We start from the raw sequence: 23630 nt of genomic DNA on the forward strand, positions 1-23630 counted from the left end.
CTGGGAGGGCTTGAAAGCTCTTTGAAGGATAGGATTAGAATTCAAAATGACTGACAAATTGGAGAATTGGTTTGAATTCAATAAGATGAAATTCAATAAAGACAAATGCAAATACTTCACTTAGGAAGGAAAAAATCAAATACACAACTACAAAATGGGGAATAACTGGCTAGGTGGTTGTACTGCTGAAAACAATCTCAGGGTTATAGTGGATCACAAACTGAATATGAGTCAACAATGTGACGCAGCTGCAAAAAACGCTATTATCATTCTGGGGTGTATTAACAGGAGTGTCATTTTTAAGACATGGGAGGTAACTGTCCCCCTCTACTCATCACTGGTGAGGCCTTAGCAGGAGTACTGCATCCAGTTCTGGGCACCACACTTTAGGAAAGATGTTGACAAACTGGAGAGAGTCCAGAGGAGAGCAACAAAAATGACAAACGGTTTAGAAAACCTGACCTATGAGGAATAATTTTAAAAACTGGGCATCTGTACCTTGAGAAAAGAAGACTCCGGGGGGGGGGGAACTAATAACAGTATTCAAATATATTAAGGGTTGCTTTAAAGAGGACAGTGATCAATTGTTCTCCATGTCCATGGTAGGTACAAGAAGAAGCAATGGGCTTAATCTGCAGCAAGGAAGATTTAGGTTAGACATTAGAAAAAACTTTCTAACTACAAGGGTAGTTAAGCTCTGGAATAAGTTTCCAAGGTAGGTTGTGGAATCACTGCCACTGGATGTTGTTAAGAACAGGTTCGACAAACACCTTTCAGGGATGATCTCAGTTCACTGGGTCCTGCCACAGAGCAGGGGGCTGGACCTGATGACTTCTTGAGATCCCAGCCCTACATTTCTACCCTTCTATGGTTCTACTTATAGAATCCCTTGAGCTTTCAGAAGTTCCCTTTGTCTGTTTAGCTCAGTGTTTCCCAAAGTGAGGTGTGCAAAGGAATAGCCAGGAGAAGTGGGGAAACAGACAAACCGCTCACTTGCTCTTGAGTCTCAGCTTTCATTTAAAAAAAGAGTAAGGCCAGGCATACACTAAAGAGCTAAGTGGACCCAGCTATGTTGCTCGGGTGTGTGAAAAAGCCATATAGTTAGTAGTGACATAGTTAACCCAACCTAACCCCCGATGTACCTAAGAGAGGGGAAAGAAAGTGAGGTGACCAAGGAAGAACTGGCAGAAGGCAGTGACAGAGAAGGTTGAATGTGCTGGTGTCACCTGGGAAGACATACCACAACTAGCAAGTAATCGTCATTAGTGGAGGAACTAGACTGCCCAATAGTACAGCAGGAACTAAGGTCTAAGTTCTGAAATGGGCTTAAAATGGGGCATACATTCTTTTTCTTTACAGGCAGGTGACCCTTCAATGCAAAATTTTTATGCCCGTTGTCAGTACTGTGTGAAACTGGGTTCTAGATAAAATTTGTCCCTGCTTTTTGCCAGGTATCTTTTAAGAGAAACAGTATGAACCTTTCCAAAAATAGGAGAATCTTGAGTGGATTTTGTACAATAGGTAGTTTTTAAAAGAAATATATAGGTTTTAAGAGACTTTTTGCAACTGTTTTTAAAAAAATGAAAGTTTATCTGTCAGCAGAGGGTGACATAAAATCTTCTCATTCAGAGAAATTCAAAATGGATGCCATCTCCCATCATTCTCTAGGTCTGGAGACTGAGGCCACACATCAAACTGCTACAGTTCACAATGCTAAGAGGGGTAGTGTGGTGAAGAAGGGAAGGCTGAGCAGTAGTCTGGTGTGTTGTAGGGGATACGTTGGTAAAAAGGGGTGCTGGAAGGCTAGCATTCCCCAGCAGAGTTAAGTTTATGATCTGTGAGGTATGGTAGCTGTGGTAGTGGCAGGGTGAAGCGGCGGATGGGTGTGCCTGTGGTTTGTACTGTTAGTTGGCTTACTTACTTCCTTGCTTTTGTGTCAGGTACCGTAAATGTTTCATGACTAAGTTCTTGTGTATTAACGTTACTACTCTTTTAACATGTATTGGCCAAAGCCTGCAATTGCTGAAGGCCTTGATTCTAAAAGTCCTCGTGTGGTCTGCAGGATTGTACTTGGGCAGTTAGCCTGAGTCGCTGTCTGCACCACTGCGGCCACACTGCTACTTTTAGGCATTAGCTAGAGCAGAGTGAGCGTGTGTATGTCTACTTGTGCTGCGAATTACACCAGCTGTTGAGTAGACATACCCTTAAAATGTGTTAGCTGGCATGTGGTACCCAACACCTTTTCAAGCTTAAATATCGGTCTAGACAAAGCCATGTAGGCAGGCAGCAGGGACTAGGGTGATATAATGTTGATATAAGCATGACATAACTGTGAATGTGGTCAGCAGGGAATTCTGGGACTGTGGGTGTGGCATGTGAGGCCTGAATCTGAAGTATTACCATTTGTCTTCCCATTTGTTGGTAAGCAATAGGCATTCATTAAAATGTGCTTGTATATTTCTAGCAAAGGTGATAATCAGTTCTCTGCCACTGTACTGAGAAACAATTATTTTTCTCTTCAAGGCCTTGTAATGCTTTGATTCTAAATAAAGTAATTTCTCCCTCATGCAGGAGGGTGCCTGAAGTTTTTTCGTGCTCCCAGGAATGTAATTTTTCTTCTCAAAAGCCTGGTTCTACTCTGCAAAATGACTCTGTAAAAATGGATCAAATGGATGAGGATCCAGTTTTCTCAGTTTACAAGTGATACGGTGGTTGTTGTAACTGCCAGCCCAGCAGACTCGAGCTAGGTTCTTTCCTTCTGATATCCCTTCGCCAGTAATGAAGTGCCGCCCAGTTTTTGCGCTCAGTTACACCTGTGCATTCCCACTGCATTCAGTGGTGTTGCATAAGTGTTTCTGGCTATCTGTATTTGTGCTGAGGGACAAACCATTATATCTGAGCACCGTGCAATCATTAGGGATTTTACACCCCGTCTCCTAGGGACGCGTTAGCCCCATTTTACAGATGGCAAAATGAGGCACAGAATAGATTAACTGACCTGCCCAAGGTAATACAGGGAATTTGTGGCTGGGGCAGGAATTGAGGCCAATTCTCTTGAATCCCAGTACAGTACTCTATCCACAAAACCATCCTTTCTTATCTCACCCTTCTGTGTGGTTGGACAAGTATGACTGAGGCCCCAAGGTTGGGACTTAGTTAACAATGGGGTTGACAATGTGTGAGAAGGACTGGAATCAAACTCCCCTCCCAGAGCTATGTTGGTTCCGCTGGGCTAAGAGGAGTAAAAAACAGTACAACTTATTTTGTTCGCAAAAGCCAGCAAATAGGAGCTGGAATACACCCAAGGAAATCACATCTCTTGGGTCAGAAGGTGGCAATTTTTGCAGTCACAAAACCGCACTTTAACATTCCACTCCACACATTATAAACAATACGGGCCAGATCCAGCCCTCGCTCGTTTGCCACAGTGCAGTGGAATTCGCTGCGTTGTAGGGGCATGCAAGCAGGGTGCCAGTTTTCAAATGGTGCTACAATATGTCTCCTTGCTGTTTGAGAGTCAAACCTAGTCCTCAGCCTAAGAAAGCCACTGGCAGTCATTCTAAATGGTAGTGAGTTAACACGCAGTATTGTGGACAGTCTCAGATATTCGTGGCAGATCAAACTGCTCTTTGGTAGATTCAGAAGTAAGTGATAAAGCCAGCTTCCTATGTTTGGAAAAGACAAAAACAGAGAGAGAGGTTGTTCACCAAAAGGTGAAGGACAGGAGAAGTGGGGATAGCTTGCTGTGGAATAAAATAGAAAAGTACCGCATATGGCCCTATGATGTACATAGTTAGGTCTTTTAGCCATTATGCATGCGCCCCACATGCTAGGCACTCACGTTTGAATACACACTAACAAGCAAGGGCTTCAGGGCAAGTAACTTATACAGATGCGGCAGTCCCAGTCTGGGCCTTTCCCTGCAGGTATTGCTGGGGGCAAAATTGCAAAAATAACTGCTTTGACCACACAGGGCTGTGCAGACCATTAGGAGACTCAAACTAAAGAAAAATCAATCTAAAGCCAAACACATCATTTCCTCAAAATAAAGTTAATTTTGTTTTTAAACCAAATGAGCATCACAAGGAAAGGCCAGAAGGGCCTGTCGGGCTTTGCCAGAACTGTTGACCCATATGGAAATGCTGCATTCTCTGAAAACCCAGAGAGCACTAGGGCCAGAGAGATCTTTGCTGCTATTTGTTTGAGAAACAAAGCTTCCCCCCTCCAGGATGAAAGAAACGAAGGAGTCTAAACTAATCAAATCCTACATGCCTGTTGGCTGACGTTCAGTTTGTCCGTGATGCAGCTCAGTGAAGTGAATAGCGTTTACCGTGCTCTGAGCTTTGGAGAAGGGAGAAAACAAGACAGAAAGAAATTCACCTGGCTGCAAGTCAAACAGGTGTATGGGGCTAGAATCTGAGACTGTAACAGTGTCTTACAAACATGGAAATAAAGAATAAGACCAATTCTTCATGCTTTACTAATGAATTGTAAAGGTTTTCTTTATATTACACATGCTTTGGGCAGATACCTCACCAATATTTCCACACCTGTCTGTTTAGAATTTTAATGCTCCAGCTAAGACACCTTCCCGTACGGTTCCCCAGACTAACAAAATACACAAGGCAATTTTCTGCCGTTCCATGTTGTATGTTATAGTGGGGCAACTGGCTTACTTTACACAGCTGAATTTACCTTTGTGACCACTTGAACTACATGGCTGCATGCGTATTTGTTTGATAATAAGTGTCAGTGCTGTCTAGTGTGTGTGCCTAAAAAGATTTCCTCTCTCCTTCATCATTCCACGGCACAATTTGTCCAGTCTTCCCAGGACTGCTCTGTACCCTGAAGTGACTCAACCAGTTTCTGATAGAGATCTCAATCACACATTAAATAAGGGAATTGGCTATCTTGAGCTACTGCATTGAAATAAGCAAGAGTGAGCCTTAAACCTAAATATTAAAGAAACAGAGGCCCTTGCCAGTAAGTCAAATCTAATTTAGGAGACAGAAGTAAACAAAATTAAAATATCAAAAATATGGAGAAATTATCATAGTTGCTTCACAACAGATAGACAAATGGCCCCCTGTTGAAAACAGTGTGATTCAGTAGTTGAATCAGACAGTTAAAGATAACCTGACCTAAAATGGACTTTCAGACACTCAAACTACATGCTCAGAATAACACGGTAGCACTTTAATTTGTGAATCAAAACCTTAAAAAGAAAGAAATTTTGACCCCTTCACAGTTCAGAAACTCTGGTACCACAGACAGATCTTCACTTTTGCTGCTAAGCTGCAGTTGAGGGCAGATAGCTTCTGCATAAGCAGCCTCAACCTTTCCTGTTCCTGTCTGCATAAGTATTTTAGCAGAAGCATGGTCTTTACCTGAGAGGCGTCTGGGCACATCGGTGATGGCAGGAAGGCCTGTGCCTCGTGAAGAGGACAGGGGAGTTGTGGAATGAATGGATGGTGAAGTCATCTGGCTCAAGTAGGATGGGTAAGACTGGTCATATGACCATGGAGGGGATGATTGTGCCTGTCTGGGGTCTAAAAAACAAAACAAAAAGAGAAAATTAAAAAAGAAATGAAAAGATTTAGGGACACCAGCAGCTTAATCAATGAGAATGGCATTACAGAATCTAAGCACATGGATGTCATGAAGAATGAGAGTGCCTGACAAACAAGAACTCCCAGCACCCTTCCCTTCTCCCTGGCTCTGAGTTTTTCACCTTGGAAAATAATATGGCGGGAAATGCATAGTGCAGAACAAAGCATTTCCTCTGAATTTCTAAAGCAGTAGCAAGCAGAATTTAAAATGATGTGGCCAAGTGTTCCATAAATTCCCATACTCTCTTGTCCAGTCCTAAGAAAGCATTCCACCAGCAGCTCAGAGCTGTGTTCACATCCTCAGTGTGTGTGGCTTTTTGTTTTGGGGTTGCTTTTCTTTTTCTTTTCTTTTTTTTAATGCTGCATCTGAACTTAAAACTGGCTTTTTGGGGAGGGAAGGAGAACTAAAAGTTGATGGCCACATCTGTCAAGTTGTTATCCAGTTTCAACATTAAACAGAAGCGTTTTCAGCACTGAGAAAGTGATCCAAGAAGGAAAACATCAATAATCCTATTAGCATCTGTCCAAAAAAAATCACGTTTGGATTCTAGCCCGATTACCTATAATCACCATCAATATAATCTGAAACTGAATGGTTTGGGGTAACCACTGAAAGTTAATTATGACTTTTCTAATTTTTACAGCTTGCCTTGGAGGGAATGATTCAAGGGCATGCAGATTCTCTTTTCCACTGACGTTCTGGTGGGCTGCATTGGGTGAGAGAAGAGGGTGGGCAGTTTTATTTTCCTACTACTAGGTTTTGTAAACAATTTTGCTTTTAGTCAATAACCAGTGATTCACTGCTGACAGGAGGAATTACTCATCAACATTTATTTTTTTCTTTTACATTGGTGAAAACCCTACAGCATTTCCTAGCTAAGAGAGTTTGTTTAGTAAGCTAGGTGGTACACAAGAGAACTGTATGCACTGCTGCCTCAGATTGCTTTATACCTACTGCAACGCATCCAAATTCTCTCTACTATTTCCAAAGTAGCAAATCAATCCCAGGTTACCTCAAGAAGTTGCTACATTTGAGCAGTGTCTCAGGCTCCACTTTGTTGACAGAAACACGAAATCTGAATGGCATAAGCAATCCCCTCCCCATTTTTTTTTTCTTCAGGAAATTCATCTTTAAAAAAACAAAACAAAACCCTCTTTCTGCTCTTCCACATGGCAAAACCTTGTCGTGTCAGCTATTTCTTGTTTATTTTTTCTGTTCAGACATGATTTGTTTGAAGAGATGTCTGGAAAGCAGATACTTCCTTAAAGCAAAATAACTATACAGATACAACCAAAAAAACCCTTTCCAATTTAATTTTAAAAGGATTTTCCTTTGGTTTGCAGTTTATATTAGAGTTGAATAATATAAATGGTTAACATAAATGTTCCTCAGAAATCTGAAGGACACTTGATTGTTAAATGTAATGAACTTCTTTGTTTTAACAATTTCAAGGCTAGGGCCCTATAGCTTGGCACAACTTCAAATATGACTGGCTGTTGTTATAGCTGATATTGACACTTCTCCCTGCCTCATACCAATACTGTAATCTACTATTCAATTCATAGTAAGCAATCTTAAACTGCAGTGGGGGGGAAGCTTATGCACCGTGGCAAAACAATATTAAAATTAATGATGGGTCAGGACCAGAACCTCAAATCCAAACTCCTTCAAATTCTAGGAGGTTTTCAATCCCAGTCTTTGGATCCAAACGACCGTCCCTTATGGTTTTGATTCTAAGTCATATCTCATACTGGAAAGGGCTTAATTTCCATTTCGAATGTGGAAGAAATATCCTAAGGCTTGGTCCACACTGGGGCGGGGGATCGATCTAGGAAACGCAACTTCAGCTACGAGAATAGCGTAGCTGAAGTCGACGTTTCCTAGCTCGAACTAAGTTTACTTACTACGGGTCCACGCGGCACAGGCAAGCTCCCCCGTCGACAGCGCTTCCTCCTCTCGGCGAGCAGGAGTTCCGCAGTCGACGGGGGAGCGCTTCTGGGATCGATTTATCACGTCCAGATGAGACGCGATAAATCGATCCCAGAAGATCGATCTCTACCCGCCGAATCAGGGGGGTAGTGTGGACCTAGCCTAAGAATGGATGTTCTCACAGAATTTGGGCCAAGACAATGAGACTCTCATGCATACAGTTGCTCTCATGGGATTTCTGCCACACAGAATGGTAGAAGTCTCATGGGAGCAGAAGTCTTTGTCACGTTTGTGCACCATCATACCTTGAACTCATATCCTAGTCCTCATTTGGCCTGGGACCCTGAAATCTAGCCTAACCCTAGATCTAAATACAGCCTCTTTGGCCCATCCCATCTTAAAATAAGAATAAAGGCTTTAGGGTCATGTAAACAAATTCTTATTTTTCATCCTTGATTTCAGCAATTCACCACTGTAACAGTATGAGTTTTAAAAGCAAACATTATTTTAGAATAAGAGAGGAGGGACTCTCTTTTGATTAAAGCACTGGACTGGGACTCAGGAGATCTCGGTTCAATCCTGGCTTTGCTACAGACATAGGTGCTGGAATTAGGGGTGCTGCCGCACCTCCTGGCTTGAAGTGGTTTCCATCATATACAAGGTTTACAGTTTGGTTCAATGGCTCTCAGCACCTCCACTATACAAATTTTTTCAGCGCCCCTGGCCACAAACTCCCATTGTGACCTTGGGCGCAAGTCACTTAATCTTTCTCTGCCTGAGTTCCCCAGGATAGTCTCTTTCTCCTACTCTTTATCTTGTCTGCTTAGTTAGTAAGCTCTTTGGAGCACAGACTGTTTCTTACTATGGAGCTAGCACAATGGGGCCCTGATCTTGGTTGGGGCCTCTTGGTCCAGATAGCTCAGTGCAGAGACGACCCGTGCCTGCTGATCATGAGGGGGATACAGTGAGGGGAGCAGCTTCAGCAGAGCATGTGAGCATGCTCAGTACAAGCCAAGCAGCAAATTGGGGGGGTACATAACCCCGTGTGTTGCCCCCCCCCCCATGTCACCTCTGACTCAGTGGACACACATTCCAACGTGACCACTTCTCAAACGAGAGTGAAAGTAAGTTCAGTTTGAGCTCTGCAGAGAAATGAGGGCCCAGTTCATCACTGATTAGAAAAGGAAGCAATTGAAAAGAAAAAACTGAAACCAAACCAAACCCAGGCAACTGTTGATAGAAAAGTTACTACTGCAGCTGACAGTCACTGCTTGGGAGGAAATCAGGGCTGCACCAGAATGGATAGTCATGAGACTTCCTCGCCGTAAGTCAGGGTTGAGGTCACCATTGGGGCAGGGTGGAGAATCTTGCCCTGTGGCTGGCTGGCTTTGTTCACTGGGCTCGGCCTGTTAACAAACAGGAAACTGAAGTTTCTAACTTCTGTGAGCAGAAGCGTTCAAAGCAATGCCACCTCATTAAGAACAGCAGGTGTTTGTGTGTGCATGTGCGGAGGGCTGGGTGGGGGGAGCTGCACTCTTGCTGCCTGTCAAAGATTACTTGCAAAGCCGAATGGTAAATTGCACGCATCTCCCCAAGCTGGGCTGAACGCGCTCATTACCCAGGCTAAATGGGAAATTCAGTGTACAAATTTCAAAAACAGCTGTTAGTCCTGCAGACCGCCGGCCAGCTGGGGACCCACAATGCAATGTTCTGTGGCACTAGGGGCTAATCTACCCTAGAAGCGCTACAGCTGCGCCAATGCAGCACGTCGGGTGAAGACTCTATGCCGACGGGAGAGAGCTCTTCCGTTGCCCTAATGAAACCACCTCTGTGAAATGAGAGGAAGACGCTCTCCTGCTGACATGGTGCTTTCCAAACCGGCGCTTAGGTTGGTGTAACTTACGTCGTTTCTGAGGGTGGCTTATTCACACCCCAAGCAACATAAGTTATACCGACGTAACCTGTAGTGTAGACTAACACAGCTACCCCCAAATGCCACTGGAGCAGGAACTTAGGCCACAAGAGATCAAGCAATCCTGTTTGTTTGGGTTTTTTCCCACATACGCCACAGTCTGTACTGAAAACAGCGCCATATATGGAGGGGAAACCCTGCCCCTCCAAGCCTCACGGAGCGTATTCATACCCCAGAGTTTGCTCCCAGATCGATGTTTTCTGGGACATGTGGCAAAGCTGGGCATGAGGACTTAAGAGGGAATCGCAAGGAAGTTTTTGAGAGTTCCTTTTTTGTTGCTTGTGTGCTGAGTGATCACTTAGACTGGATACACGGGGTATTTAGTATGCAGTGGTGAAATATATACAATGGCCTGTGAGCATCTTAGTGGGAAACTTTTTCTGCCTTCTGTACAAGAAGCAAATTCTCTTGTTAGCTCTCACCAGGGGGCTTGTGAGATTTGCCAGGTGATCAGGCAGCTTCTGGGTGTCTGGGGGCCAGAAGCTTTGCATTGTCCCATGAAAGATCATGGGTGCTTACAACTGCAGCATCTTTCCAATTGTTAAAAGCCCAGAACATATGAGAAGTCCCAGAGCTGTTAACCAGAGGGAGTATGACTCTGCCTAGAGGAATCCCCAGAATACAAGAAAATAAAAAAAGCATACTGAACAGGTGGGTGGGGGGGGAGAAATAACCCACCCACCTGTCTTGATGGCAATATGCAAACACTGAAGAAAGGCAGAGCACAGTGAGGTGACCAAAGCCAGGCGTTCAGGGCTATCATATTTCTGCACTTCAAAATTTGGAGTGATTACTAATAGCAATCCTCCTTTTGTAAACATTTTTGTTATGCCTGTGTGGGTGTGAAGAAAAGTGCTGTTTTCGTAAGTCATTCACAGCAGGGCATAGCATGCAAATACTCCTAAACTTCATGCACAGATCGGCTGAAACAAGTCAGCCGGGGTGAGGTCTAAACTAATACGCACACAGCTACTTCCTGTTTGCACTGCCAGGTAAGTTTCTGTGAAGCAGGAAATATCAAATATTGCATATTATTTTGTTCCTGGGCTTCATTGCCACATTCATAGTTATGGTTGGTCTACTGTATACATTTTAGTGGATTCTTGGAAAAACAAGGGTGTTTAGAAATTATTCAAATCTTGGATGGACTGTACAAAATTAAAAATCAATGTCCCAATTCTCCTGTCAATTACACAGGCTTTTCCAGTTAAGTAGCCTTTTGCAATGCTTTGGCAATAGGTTATGAGAGATCTAGAGTGGAGAGAAATCGATTTTCCATTCCCCAAACTGAAAGAGTGCTGAAGAACATGACCACCAGATACACAGGGTGACCATTTCTCACTGTAGAGCAATGGTCCCCCAACTGTGGGGTGTCCCCCCCGTACAGGGATGCAAAGGAACATTTGGGGGGTGCGGCAGGGCCCGGGCCAGCCCCCATGAGGGGTGGGGAGGGAGCACCACCCAGCCCCGCTCTGCCCCCAGCTCCGCTCTGACCCCAGCTCCGCTCTGGCTCCAGCCCCAGGCGAGGCCTCAGCTCCCGGCTCCGACCCCAGCCGCGGCCCCTGACCGCAGCTTGGCTCTCAGCTTCCAGCCCTGGCCCCGCTCCCAGCTGCAACTCTGGCCCTGACTGCGGCCACGGCTCCACTCCTGGCCGTGGCTCTGGCTCCAGCCCCAATCTCAGCTCCTGGCCCCAGCCTCACTCCCGGCCCCGGCTGGGCGCGGACAGATTACATTATAGGTAAGGGGGAGACGTGACATAAAAGGTTTGGGGTCCACTCAGGACCAGTGCAAGGAAGTTTCGCGCCCTAGGTGAAACTTCCACCTTGCGTCCCCCCCAGCCCTGCAGCGGCTCCCCACCCACCAACCCCCACCCTGAGGTGCCCCCCCCCGTGGCAGCTCCCCCCCTCGGGGAGCCGTGCAGCAGCTCCCCACCCCAGCTCACCTCTGCTCCACCTCCTCCCCGAGCACGCCGCCCCCGCTCTAATTCTCCTCCCCTCCCAGGCTTGCGGCGCCAAACAGCTGATTGGCGTCACAAGTGTGGGAGGCGGGAGAAGTGGAGCAGCGATGGTGTGCTCGGGGAGGGGGCATAGCAGAGGTGAGCTGGGGTGGGGAGCCCTGCGGCAGCTCCCCTCCCCGCCCTGAGGCACCCCTGCGGCAGCTCCCCACCCCCCCGGCCCGGGGAGCTGTGCGGCAGCTCCCCACCCCAGCTCACCTCTGCTCCGCCTCCTCCCTGAGCATGCCGCCCCCGCTCTAATTCTCCTCTCCTCCCAGGCTTGCGGCGCCAAACAGCTGATTGGTGCTGCAAGCCTGGGAGGCGGGAGAAGTGGAGCGGCGACCGCGCGCTCGGGGAGGGGATTTAGGAACGCTGTAAAAAAAATTGGGGGCACCGCTTTTTGGCACCCCCAAATCTTGGCGCCCTAGGCAACCGCCTAGTTTGCCTAAATGGTAGCACCGGCCCTGGGTCCACTGCTGCCGAGTCTAAAATCTAAAAGACCACATGCGTGCATGCTTTACACAATCATTCTCAGTTGGGTCCCTGTCATCCATTCAACTCTGGTGCCACGTCTGTTTATTGCTGACTATATTAATGCTACTGCTCATGCTGAAAAACAAGCAGTCTAGAGTTATCTTTTGTAAATATTTAAAGTAAGATATCCTCAATTATGGTCCTAACAAAGCAAAGACTAATCTCTGCATGAGTAAATGGGCTATTGTACAAAACTCTCTTCTCTGAGTTTCTCATGGACTCTTAAAAACTCTGGGCCAGATCCGAATCTCCATGGTCAATCAGGAGTAATTCCATTGAAGTCAAGTCTAAAGGCGTTACTCCTTGACTGACACTGGTATAAGTGAGACCAGATTTTGGCTTTCAGTCTCTAAAATCACCCCACTACCACCAACAATCCCTCAAGAGTCACATTTCCTAAAGAAAAAAAAAAACCAAAACTGTTCTTGCTAACTAGACAGTGCAACTAGACAGTGTGCCCAAACTTTACCTGATGGAGGGTCACCATGACAAATTGCCAGTAGCTTGAAGGATGCAATGAAATAGCATAACATGCAACAGACTGCAGTCACCTGTCTCCACAATGCAGAGCTGCAGCCTACAGCTCCCACTACTCTATGTTGATACATACATCCAAGCATGCTGGGGCCTGTCATTTCTATGGGCCACATCTCTGTATTAAAGTAAAATGCAGCCAAAACTTCTTTCTCTGGACTAAATTTTGGACAAACTTTCTTTATGGGTAAAATTCAATCCAGTACGGAGGGTCCAACGCTGGGTTTAAATGGCACCGAAGGCCTTGTGCTACGACTGATGAAAAACCAGAACTGCTGCTAAGGGGCTAATGGAAGCAGTGTTCTCAACAAGCTAGTCCACAACCCTTTACATAGATTTTGTAGTAAATGCCACTCACTTCGTTCCATCAAATTCATGACAACCTACAACAAATTCCTATAAAACAATGATGCTGGTTCTAGAAAAGCATCCTGCCCAGAAAAGCAGGCCCTCTTTCTTTCTCCAGGTGGAATTCGTCGCTGTGCAGATGGTCAGTACAAGGCCTATCAATATTTAACACCTCAACATTGGCGGTAAGGGGGACTTCACTGGTGCAGAAGCTTTGTGCTGACCCTATGCACAGGGATGGATTTGGCTCTCTGCCCGTAGTCTGTTTGCCTTCTAAGAACATTTGAACAAAGAGCCTTCTTGGCCTGACAGAGCAAATGAGTTCTCCCACTGACGGCAGTCTAAGTAAGGCTGGTAGGATCCAGCCCTAATTGCATTAACTCTGCCTTCTGCCACCCTACATGTAATAAATGTCATGAGTTAATGATAGAGATTGCGCCATCTTTCCCCAGTCTGAAAAATGAAGTTAAATGCTGCTGGGCAGGGGGAAGGGAGGGGGGAGAAGCATGTTTCACACAACCTGCCTTTGAGTGCTGTTATTTCAGTTACTAAAGTCACAGATTGCCTATAGATCAGATGGTGCCATAGTGGTGATGGAGCATGAAACCTCACTTAACTCCCACTTTACAGTTTCTTTTTTGCAGCTGAGATTCCACTACTCACACTGACCACATTCTTGCCATTACGCCTGTGGCTTTTCCCGTCTGATAGAAGCTAATCCTCACTGGTTGTAGTTTAGAAAAACAACAGTTTTTCTTGTTTCATGTTTAAGAATGGATGCAACAGTTCGCTGTCTGAATGGGAGCGTAATTTGATACGCGAGCAAGTCGTTCGAGTTCCACTTTAAAAAAAAAAACCAAGTAGCAAATATACCAGGATCCGAATGTGAGTAGACAGGAGTCTTGATTTATGAGCAATATGCAGGGTTCAAATTGGATCTGCACTACCTCAGCAAAGGTATCTGCTTATTGGATGATTTGTTTTTTAATGACCCTTCGATGTTGCTTTTGCAGAATAATAGTTAAAATGCCATGTTGAATAAGGACAAGTCTGTGCTAAGCTAAGCTATGCTTGTACTGCAATAAACTGGTCCTTCAGCAGGTTCAAGAGCATGGTGTATTTAAAAAAAAAAAAAAAAAAACAGTATTCAGCTACTATGGGAAAACAAACACAACCCAGAAAAAGAAATGTAACAGTAAACCAGCAGATGTATTAGGGCACACTCTGAATTCTTTACTACTCAGATGGGAGATGGCCAGGCTCTAACTACTATTTATGTTTGATCATGCAATAATTATGCAAAACCTAAACTGGAATTAAGCAAAAGAAGTTTAACTGTGCTTAACTGTGTTACATACTGGCTTTCATAATAAGGAAACAATTGTGTACTGCTGCAGTTAGTAGGAACTAATGGTTTTCGTTTATCTTAATTACATGGTAAAAAATTACCAAACTAAGGCATTTACAAAGCAGCACCTGGTTAATTTTATCAAGTGTAATAAAAAGCCTTGCTTTCTGTACAAAGGTCACTTCTCTTTTTATTACACAGCCAAATCCTACTCACTCAAATGACCGTACCAAGAGAGCACTGGATAGAAAAGGTTAAGTTGTTATTGATTCATTTTTGTGGGTGTGCACCTATTGCATAGCATCCATATTACCTGGAGAAAATACAGCACCATAGGAAATCACAAACAGCTCCTTACCCAGGCTGTACTACCCCCAAATAAGCACAAATTCAGCAATCTCCCATGGTCAAGCTATTGACTGATCAAAGAGGTGTGCCTCACTCAGCTCTCTGAGCTGTAAACCTTTGTTCCTCAGCAAGGGACTCCACTAACTGTAGTACTTGCAATCCCCAAAAGTGCACCGAGGGACTGTCAGCAAAAGCACCACCACCAACATGGTAGAACATGGGGAGAGAAGTGTCCCCTAGGGCAGCCACGCTCCAAAGTATATAGGGTTACATAGATTAGAATCAACACGTTGAATAGCACCCAAAAACAGATAGGGATGACAGTGCAATTCATGGAGCACAGGTGTACCAGGCCTCTCACTGACTGCTCTGTTAAGCAGGTGGGCTACCATAATGCTAGCAAGTGGTCTTCAATGGCTGCATGCATTGCATTCATACAACCAGGGGCAGACAAAGCGTGGAGGACTGTGGCAAGGGCTGTGTCAGTAGGGAAAGTCTGCAGCCCCTTAACTAGCTGCAAATTTTTAAGTAGCAGGAATCATTGCTGCTACTTGGGAAAATGACAGCCGTCAGGGATTCAACAGTACCCAACAACTGTGAACCTCTTTGGCAAGGAGAGGACGTACGCCACGGCTCGATAGAGAAGTCACCCCTTCCCAATTCAAGTCGCTTCCCTCTGCCCCAGCAGCACCATCTTGAGTCTTGGGCTATGTCTACACTAGCACTTTGGACAGTAAAACTTTTGTCAGTCAGGGGCGTGAAAAAACATATGTTGCACCAAGAAAAGCGCCGGTGTAAACAGTGCTATGTCAGCAGGAGACACTCTCCCGGCAACATAGCTACCGCTGCTCATTGTGGGGTGATTTAAATATGCTGCTGGGAGAGCTCTCTCCCATCAGCATAGAGTAGGGTGACCAGATAGCAAGTGTGAAAAATCGGGACGGGGATGGGCGGGTAATAGGCACCTATATAAGACAAAGCCCCAAATATCAGGACTGTCCCTATAAAATCGGGACATCTGGTCACCCTAGCCCAGAGCGGCTACACGGGAGACCTTACAGAAATGCAGTTGCAGCAGTACAGCTGTGCCGCTGTAAGGTCTGTAGTGTAGACATAGCCTCAGTCAGCACAGTCTTCATCGCGTTTAACTGTTGACTCTGTGCCGTGAGTAGTAAAGACCAAGGCTTTGTCTGCAGCCATCTAAACAGCTGAAGTTTTCACCTCCAGGATTTGTAAGTGCTGCTGCTGATTCATAACGAGGCAAAGAAGTATATTATTAATCAAACCCAGAAGCACAATTCTACAGGAGGCTTTTATGTGAATGAGAACAGCATATGAAGTTACACTTAGCTAGGATTAAAGTTACAAGGGGCTCTCAGTCCTTCTGCTTCAGGCCATAAGCTGATCACCAGATGCAGGTCAGGAAGAATTCCACCCCACTCCCCTTCATTAACAGTGTTGCACAAGAGGTAAACTATAGAGAGGCAGAAGGAAGAGGAGGGTTTTGGTTATGCCTTTAAGGGCCTGATCCAGCCGCTCTGAAGTGGGAAGTCTGTCCATTTCCACTGTCTTTTCTAGAAGTTGAGTAGGGTCCTCATTTGCTGTCAGAGACAGGATACTAGACTAAAGAGACCATTGGTCTTTTGGTTTGGCACTTCTTAACTACAGCACTATATGCAGCAAAATCCAGATTTCAGATGCCTAACTAATAAAAGGGAAGCCTGGCAAATGAACCTGTTATGAGATATCAGTGGATGGCAGGTCCCATGATATTTATATATATATTATATTCATATTTCACAAGAGTTAAAGTGAGAGCTCTAGAGCTGTGGGAAACTTGGCAGTTTCCATTCACCAAGGTTCATGAGAACAATTATTTTTCAGTTTCGATTCTCATGGGGTTTCACATTGAATTTTGGGTTCAAACAAAAACCCACTTATTCTTTACTGCAAATTAATTAACTGGTTTGAACTTTTTTTTAAACAAAGCCACAACATTTCATCTAAACCACTGAGTTTCAGCTGGTATCATGTCAAAACCACTTGAAACATGAAACCATAAATCTTCCCAGGTTGACTCACAATCAGGCACAGGTTGTCTGGAAAAAGTTTGCAAAACCTACTAAGTCTTCATGTTTTTAACAAAATACCCCAGTGAATTTTGTATGCGGATTTTTTGGATTTTGTTGCAAATCTTTGGCACAATTATAGTTAAAATCTCATTTCACTTTTATAATTTGTTACACACAGTAATTTATTATTTCTCTCAGCACAGTGAAATCAAAAGTCAGAACTTCTGCATACAATCCTCATTAGGAGAATTTCATACACTCCAATTTGTTGATTGTGAAAGTGATATAAACTGGCACTAGAGAGAAGCCACAGTGTGAGAAGGTTGCATTGGTATCCTGATAACACCAGTACAATGTTGGCCACTTTTCTTGCCAGCAAAGTAAACAGCGCGGCTGAGTAAATATGTTCAGGTAAAATATCTCTATGTATTCCACCACTGCACATATGTGGGTTATTGCAGAGCATCATGGTGCTTAGATTTCACCAGATTCCTCACCTATTTGCTGGATTTTGACATTTTGGTCTTTAAAAAAAATTAATTTAAGAAAAGAAAGACATTTCAGCTTTAAATGCTACAGAATAAAATCTGCTCCCCAGCTATCTTTGATTGGTGCATATCTCTCACTCTGTAACAGCCTCACTTCTCTACAGTTGACACAAAAATATCCACAACCAATTACTACCATTGCCTGTGCAAGTCAAACCTATGTTTCTGTCTCTTACCTGTAATCTGACTCTGTCCTTGTGGATTAAAAGGACTTGGTGCAGAGTTCAGAGAGGGCCGTGGGCTCTGAGTCGGGACCCCTACTCTCATACTGGGATGAGGAATGCGCCCTAAATCACTGAGGCGTTCAGAGAACAAACTAGGTTTAGAGTCATCAAGCTTCTGTCTGTGCCCTGGAAACAGCAAATCATAAAATAAAAGGGTTATTAACACGACTGAACAATTTACCATACAAAAAAAAAATCCCCAACTTATCTGTAAAGACCTATTAACTGTTTGTGGGTTCTCTAGGCATTTTGGCTAGAGACAGAAACCAAAGCTGGTGAAAGAATGGTGGCAGGGAGTGAGGGCATATGCCATAGAGTCTTCTGTACCTATCAGACAGTGGTGCACCTGAGTATTAAAAACTGTGGGGGAGATCCTGAGCTGGTCTAAACTGTTATAGCTCCATTGACTGCAACGGACCGATGACAACTCAGACTAGCTGAGGATCTGCCCTACTGTGAGTTCTACAGAATGAAAGAGCAGCATGTTCATTGCATGGTCTACTCTATTGGTTAGAGGTGTAATTTATTTGTGACTGTTATACCAGTCAAAGTCCTAGTGTGGATGCAGTTATACCACTCTAAGCATATACCGAGGGCTTCTGTTTTTCTGGGTTTATTTATTTCATTTTCTGGTGTTTATATTTTACACTTTTTGATTTGTATATAGATGCCCAAAAATAGTGTTTTATGGGGCTCTCTCTTTACATATAAACACAGTGCTGTTTCACACAGCACTATGTTAAAGAGCACTAAGAAACTTTTAGTGTGCACCTGAAAAGGTTTACACAGACCAATTAATGCGCAACACATTAATGTGCTTTTAAAATCACATCCTTGTAGTCCACATTATTGCTCGAAGTAGACAAGCCCTTAGATACAAGCCAGGGAGCAGGGACATCACCTATATAAAAAATCTGCAATGGGAAATGGAAGTCAATATGAATTGAGTAACCGTTTCTGGTATTTTTCCACTGTTTATTGGATAAACACTGATTTCATTTTTTTATTTTTTTATTTTTTGCTTTAGGGGTATTGTACTGGTGTTTGTTGGTTAAAAACCTAAAATCACAAGCCTTATGTATACCACATCCACTTCCCAAAAATAGTATAGACTGGGCTATACTAGTATAAGCACTTTTATACTGGTAACCTGTGTTCAGACTAGTGATTTTTTACTGCTTTAATTATAGTGGGATAATGAAAGTGGCAAAAGTTTCTAATGTAGATAAACCTCCTATCCATATATGTGCGTGAGTGAGAGATCGTTCCAGGATTGGTTCCATTTATTATGGAGATTTTCAGATAGCTAAGAAAATCTGACTTTTTTTGTTTTGTATTACTCTGTTACAATTAGTCTGTATGGTTCACTTATTATTCTGTAACTTTGGAGCGTATTCATAAAACAGAACTAAATAGCCAGTCTCCTTTAAGTATCAGGGGGTAGCTGTGTTAGTCTGTATCTTCAAAAACAACAAGGAGTCTGGTGGCACCTTAAAGACTAACAGATTTATTTGGGCATAAGCTTTCATGGGTAAAAACCTCACTTCTTCAGGTGCATCTGAAGAAGTGAGGTTTTTACCCACGAAAGCTTATGCCCAAATAAATTTGTTAGTCTCCTTTAAGAAGCCAAAAGAGTGGTGTAATAAGGAAAAAATGGCAAAGCTGCATCTGATGAAACCAATCCTGCTGGGTTCCATACTTCCCTTCACTTAATGGGCTACCCCTCATCATTGCTCCCTCTCCAGCTCCCACTACCAGCTCAGCTGCACGAATGCTGCATGGATTAACCAGGAATGCTCTTTCATGTTGTGCAGTTGTTAGAAGTTAAAGGGGGGAAATGACATTAATCAAAAATAACAATGCCCACTCCAAAATGCTGATAGTATAAGTACTTTTACTTAAGATCTGCCAGTTCTATCATAGAAATTATGCATCATCCATCATCATACTTATATTCAAATACTTTTTTCATTTTAAGGCATTTCCATGATGCTCATCACCAGAGTATCAGAGCACTTCACTAAGTTTAATGAATTAATCTTTAGAATAGGAAATAGATAGGGTTTATTTTCCCCATTTTACAGATGGGGAAGCTGAATCACAGAGAGGTGAAATGACTTAGCGAAGGTAATAGATAGTGAACTCAGAAGCTAGAACCCAGATCCTATGACTCCCAGTCCTGTGCTGTAATCATCCTTCATCTCTAGAAACAGGCATTTTTGTATAGCATCCATCATCCTAGTACCCGAGTGCCTGGCATAGAACACACATTATCTAATTGGAACCCTGACAACAGGTGGTGGAAGCAGGCAAGCAATTTCGGTACAGGTACTAGTACAAGACTCAGAGAAATCCTATTTCTATACAGAAAATTGAGAGGCTGGAATGGGCGTGTGAAGAGAAATGGACCTCATTTGAGATTAGAGGAGTCTCAAACAATTTTTAAGGTTCTTGAAACTGATTTGTTGACTCATTTTCCTGTCATTTTAAAGCATGTTGCCCCCCCCCAACCTACAAACATGTTTCTTCCTCCTAGTTAAAGGGAAACAGGTGCTACATATTAGAACAACCCACCCAAAATTAGGCTGGCACAAGTGGGTGCCCTACATATATAGGAGTGATGTTGATGAGCATAGATATAGAATGGTTTTTTGGCTGGTTCGTGGTAATGTTATAATCGCAGTTTAATTAATATGATAATACCGTAACTGGCTGTGTTTAGCATTGTCTCTTGAATCTATGAAAAGCACTGTGGTACAAGTTAGGTGTTGTTAAATCTAAAGAAGTAACTTTCACACACAAAGTATTTTTCCATAGAAGTTCTCCTTCTCAACCTCTCTCCTTTTTTACAAGCTCCGTGTTTGTTTTTCCTTCTGCCTGTGCCATTTTCCATCTCGTTTTTTTCCAGTGGATTTTTCCCCCTTTCTCCTTTGTTCGCATTTGTTCCTAATCAGAATAGAATCTCTTTTCGGTGAGTTCAAAATTACACAAACGGAGTTAGCCTATCCCTAATCTCTCTCACCAGGGCTGAGTTTATCTGAAAATGAATCAACTCCAAAATGGGCTTTTGCTTTGATTTTTCAGACAAAAATTCTATTGTACATTTAAGTAGTGCCCTTCCTCCTCAGAGATCCCAAAGCACTTTCCTAACAGACTGATACACAAACTTGAACTATAGAATGTGTTAACTATATCTGTGGTTATTTGTAAGTCATCACTGCTGCCCAGGTCTGTAAAAGTATGCATGTGATGCCCTTCAACCTGCTTTTGACCATGCTTTATTCTTCAGTGCATAGCTCTGTAAAAACAAAGGTCATATTTAACTACATACATTATTTACTCCAAACTAATCCAACACTGAAATGCAGCCACTTCTGAGGCAGAACCCAGCAACTGTCTATTAGTGGAAAATAACTGCACACAGTAGTTTAGGATAGGAAGTGAAGAAGAAAGAACTCTGTAGCTGGTTCAAACTGGAGGAGTCTACAGTCAATTTTTTTTTTAAAGGCCCGGGAGGTCGGGTTCCCCAGGTCTGGAAGACCCAAAGCATCAAGGAAACTAAAGGTACGTCTACACTGCAATTAAAAACCTGTGGCTGGCCCCTGCCAGCTGACTCGGGCTAAGGGGCTGTTTAATTGCATTGTAGAAGTTCCAGCTCAGGCTGCAGCCTGGGCTCTAGGACTCTGCAAGGTGGGCAGGTCCAGGAGTTTGGGCTGCAGCCCAAGCCCAAATGTCTACACTGCAATTAAACAGCCCATTAGCCAAAGCACTGCGAGCCTAACTCAGCTAGCACGGGCCCACCGCAGGTATCTAATTGCAGTTAGACAGACCCTATGAGGCTCTAGAAGCCAAATAGGAGCCATAGACATTCTTGGCTTGCCCCTCCCCTTGTCAATATTTTTATTTTAGGGCCACAAAGAAGACACAAAGGAATATTGGGACAAAAGGGTCTCTGGATGCCAGATAGCATCCGGCTTACATAGTGAGGTCCCCTAGAGAGGTTTTATTAAGTTTTGTGTTCTCAAGTTTGTGTGATTGTTGTATTATAATAAAAGCCATGGCTGAGTAAGTCCTTTACCTATCTTTAATGACAAATAAAACCATTCAACCCAAACCTCCATTGTAATGACACCTGTGTGCTGCTGAGCTGTGACTCTTGCAGTGTTTTTAAATCAAAGGCCACTAGGCTGTCCTTGGAGAACAAGACCTGAAAACGATAAATTCAGAAGGTGCTTACAACCCACAGGAGTTAGGGTGCAATCCACAAAATTATGTAACTTTCAATGGGAGTTAGGCGCCTGTGTGAAGTCCACCCTAAGTGCCTTACATACCTATGGACCTGCGAACCCCTAGTGACTGTGGAAGAGCTACGCCCTACAGTGAAACGCCCTAGAAAAATACTTTCCAAACAGCATGTGAGCAGGAATAATGAAATACATGCTATACGCGTGAAGTTCACTGCACAAAGGCTGCTTTTCATCTCTGTAGTGATATATGCATCCGTTGACAGAGAAATTCCTGATCCCCAGGGAGCACACTAAGAAAAGATGTATTTCTCTGTCTCAAGTGTGAGGCATAATTTATTTCAGAAAAAAGACCTGGGTGTCACTGTAGACAGCTCAATGAAAACCTCTGATCCATGTGCAACAGTGATTTAAACATAAAAAAGCAATGGTAGGCTGTATAAAGAATGGGAATAAATAATATTGGAAATATGCTCATAGCATTATACAGCTCAATGAGATGGCCTCACCCAGAATACTATGTTCAATTCTGGTCACCCTCTCTCAAAGAAGTTATAGCAGAAACAGAGCAGGTTCAGAAGTAGATTACAAAGGTGGTTAGAGACATAGTAAGTCTCTGATTTGAAATGATATTGAAAAAACTGGGTCTGTTTAGTCAGGTACTGAATCAGGGTGTGATCCAAAGCCCATTGAAATCAATGGAAAGACTGACACCAAAAAGAGAGGACACAATAGAGGTGTAAGCAGGGTCTGAATGAGCTCTCCTCTGACATCTAGTGATGAGCTGGGAAAGAGGACTTCAGGAGCTGACCTTGTTTGCATGGGCACATCCACCCTGCCGAGGTGCTCAGCATGATGGGACTGCTTTGCCCAAACGATCACTTTCGGCTGGTGTTGGATCACCAGTCTCTCTGTTATTGGGGCAGGGGTATTAAAGGGTTATTATCCTTGTTGTGTGAATCAAGGGCAGCAGAACTGTGCTGGGCATACCCTGATTGATGGACTCACCCTCAACTAAACTGCACTCACTAGGCAGGGGACATGGGTGCCAAAGCCCAGTGAATTGAGAAAGGGTGAGGACAGGGATCATGTAGCTGGTGATGTGGGTCTTCCCTGCGGGCCCTAGATACCAGTTGACCCTTCCTTTTTCCAGTGTGTAATAACAGAGCTGATTAAAACTCAATTGAGAGTCTTGTTACACACTACAGAGCTGTGATCACTGATAACCAAGTCTAAGCATTAGACCTGCTTTGGGACAGTGTCTCTGATGCAAGAGACTGCCCAGTGTGTATTAGCAGTGAGACTACTGCACTAATAGCTGAAATCACGGAGAGCTGGGTTAAGTGGTGGGACCTGAAGACATCATAGTGAGTGGCCAGGGGAGAGGAGCAGTGAACGAGTGCCCGGACAGTGGAGAGAGCAAGGTGCCTTCTTGTGCCCCCTGCCACTCCCCTTCCCCGGCCCGGGTGGGAGGTGAACTCTGCAGATGCACCTCTGAACTCTGGGTCTGCACTGACCAAGGACAACAACTGGGAGTGGGGTGTGGTGGAGGGAGAAGGGAGGAGCACGTTAAAGGAATTTCTGGTTGCTGGACTTCAGAACCTGAGGGAAAAGGACACTGCCCAGCGTATTCTGAGGTGGGGCTTTTGCTCATGGTTTTATGAATCCTGCTTGCGGTGTTTTCCCAAATTAATGCCAGGTTACTTCCCTCCTTCTATTAAAAGTTTATTTTCTACACTCAGACTCTGTGCTTGCGAGAGGGGAAATATTGCCTCTTAGAGGCACCCAGGGCGTGGTATGTAATTGTGCCAGGTTACTGGGTGGGGGTTTGAACCGGTTTCATGTTGTATTGTTCAAAAGAAACCCCTAGATATTGAACCTGGCCCTGGTTGCTGCCACCTCCAACTGTCAGAAGGGTTACATAGG

General features: G+C 44.0%; 1 protein-coding gene across 2 annotated transcripts in view; it reads right to left on the bottom strand.

The window, feature by feature from the left end:
- The window catches only part of RUNX2 (RUNX family transcription factor 2), a 191491-nt gene that overhangs the window by 25485 nt on the left and 142376 nt on the right, over positions 1 to 23630 (bottom strand). Inside the window, exons 6-7 of one of the 2 annotated variants that reach the window (XM_024212811.3) lie at positions 17413 to 17586; positions 5388 to 5549 (exon numbers count right to left, since the gene is read on the bottom strand). In XM_024212811.3, the coding sequence (XP_024068579.2) occupies positions 5388 to 5549; positions 17413 to 17586 (336 nt within the window). The remainder of the gene's footprint in view (positions 1 to 5387; positions 5550 to 17412; positions 17587 to 23630) is intronic. The other variant, XM_024212812.3, reaches the window with a different exon arrangement.

The sequence above is a fragment of the Terrapene carolina genome, unplaced genomic scaffold (assembly GCF_002925995.2).
Source record: "Terrapene carolina triunguis isolate 2854851 unplaced genomic scaffold, T_m_triunguis-2.0 Scaffold42, whole genome shotgun sequence".
Lineage (NCBI taxonomy): Eukaryota > Metazoa > Chordata > Testudines > Emydidae > Terrapene > Terrapene triunguis.